Source organism: Otolemur garnettii, unplaced genomic scaffold (assembly GCF_000181295.1).
Source record: "Otolemur garnettii isolate 467f Iridium unplaced genomic scaffold, OtoGar3 scaffold00153, whole genome shotgun sequence".
Lineage (NCBI taxonomy): Eukaryota > Metazoa > Chordata > Mammalia > Primates > Galagidae > Otolemur > Otolemur garnettii.
This window is the reverse complement of record NW_003852548.1, coordinates 692,339-693,433: the sequence shown is the minus strand read 5'-3', so window position 1 is coordinate 693,433 and position 1,095 is coordinate 692,339. Positions and strand designations below refer to the sequence as shown.

Below are 1,095 nucleotides of genomic sequence, written 5' to 3'. Positions count from 1 at the left end.
GCCACAATGCCCGACTATTTTTTGTTGCAGTTTTCATTGTTGTTTAGATGGCCCAGGCGGGGTTCAAACCCACCAGCCTCGGTGTATGTGGCTGGTGCCATAACCACTGTGCTACCAGCACTGAGCCAGACTTAATATATTTTCAAACAAATATAACGGGGCACTGAGGAATGTTTAAATTATTAGAGATTTGAAATAACATTTAAATAGGATTAAAATCATAAACTGTTAGCCACTTCTATTTTCTAATAAGAGTATCATATACAGAAAAACAAAATTATTCAAGTTTACTGAAGTGGATTAAATAAGCTCATTAAAAATACTTAATTTAAAATGAACTATTAAACCTCAAGTAAGTGATGCAGTATCCAATGATTTTTTTGAAAACAAACTTTTACCAATTTAACATTTATAAAAATCACTGCCAATATACAAAAGTATTTTGTCAAATTTTATGTCCACATTTTAAGAAGGGGCTAATACCAAGTCCTTGGTTCCATACTGTACTTCACATTCCCATCCGTATATCAGCAAAGTTGTAGAAGTTGTCTACATCTGTAGATGCTGTCTCCTTGCTTTCTGATATAAACATCTATTTTAAATAGAAAATGAACAAAATTATAAATACTAGTGATGCCAGAATGCCAAAGCCCATGTTCTCCACAGAACAAAGCCACAAGATTATTATTTAAAAGAAATTCACGTACATCACTTATAATATTTAATCTGTAGATTTTCTTTAGAATCCATGCAATACAATTTCAATAGCTATAATGTAAATTAAGCTTTTAAAAAAGCACTTCTGGTATGATTAAGGTCTCTGTTTTTGTAATACTTCAGCTGCATTTTATTACACCAAAATCTTATTGTTTAAGGTACAACACTCAATATTATGAAAGCTACTGGATGAGAAATTTCATTTAAGGAACTCTTAGTTTTTTCTATTTTCTTTTCTATTTTTTTTTTTTTTTGAGACAGAGCCTCAAGCTTTCCCCCTGAGTAGAGTGCCGTGACATCACAGCTCACAGCAACCTCCAACTCTTGGGCTTAAGCGAGTCTACTGCCTCAGCCTCCCAAGTAGCTGGGACCATAGGC

At 33.5% G+C, this 1,095-nt stretch overlaps 1 protein-coding gene across 1 annotated transcript in view; it reads right to left on the bottom strand.

The window, feature by feature from the left end:
* Window positions 1-369: 369 nt before the first annotated feature.
* The window catches only part of RP2 (RP2, ARL3 GTPase activating protein), a 49,494-nt gene continuing 48,768 nt past the window's right edge, over window positions 370-1,095 (bottom strand). Inside the window, exon 5 of the mRNA XM_003799631.3 lies at window positions 370-592. Within this exon, the coding sequence (XP_003799679.1) occupies window positions 509-592 (84 nt within the window). The 3' untranslated portion in view covers window positions 370-508. The remainder of the gene's footprint in view (window positions 593-1,095) is intronic.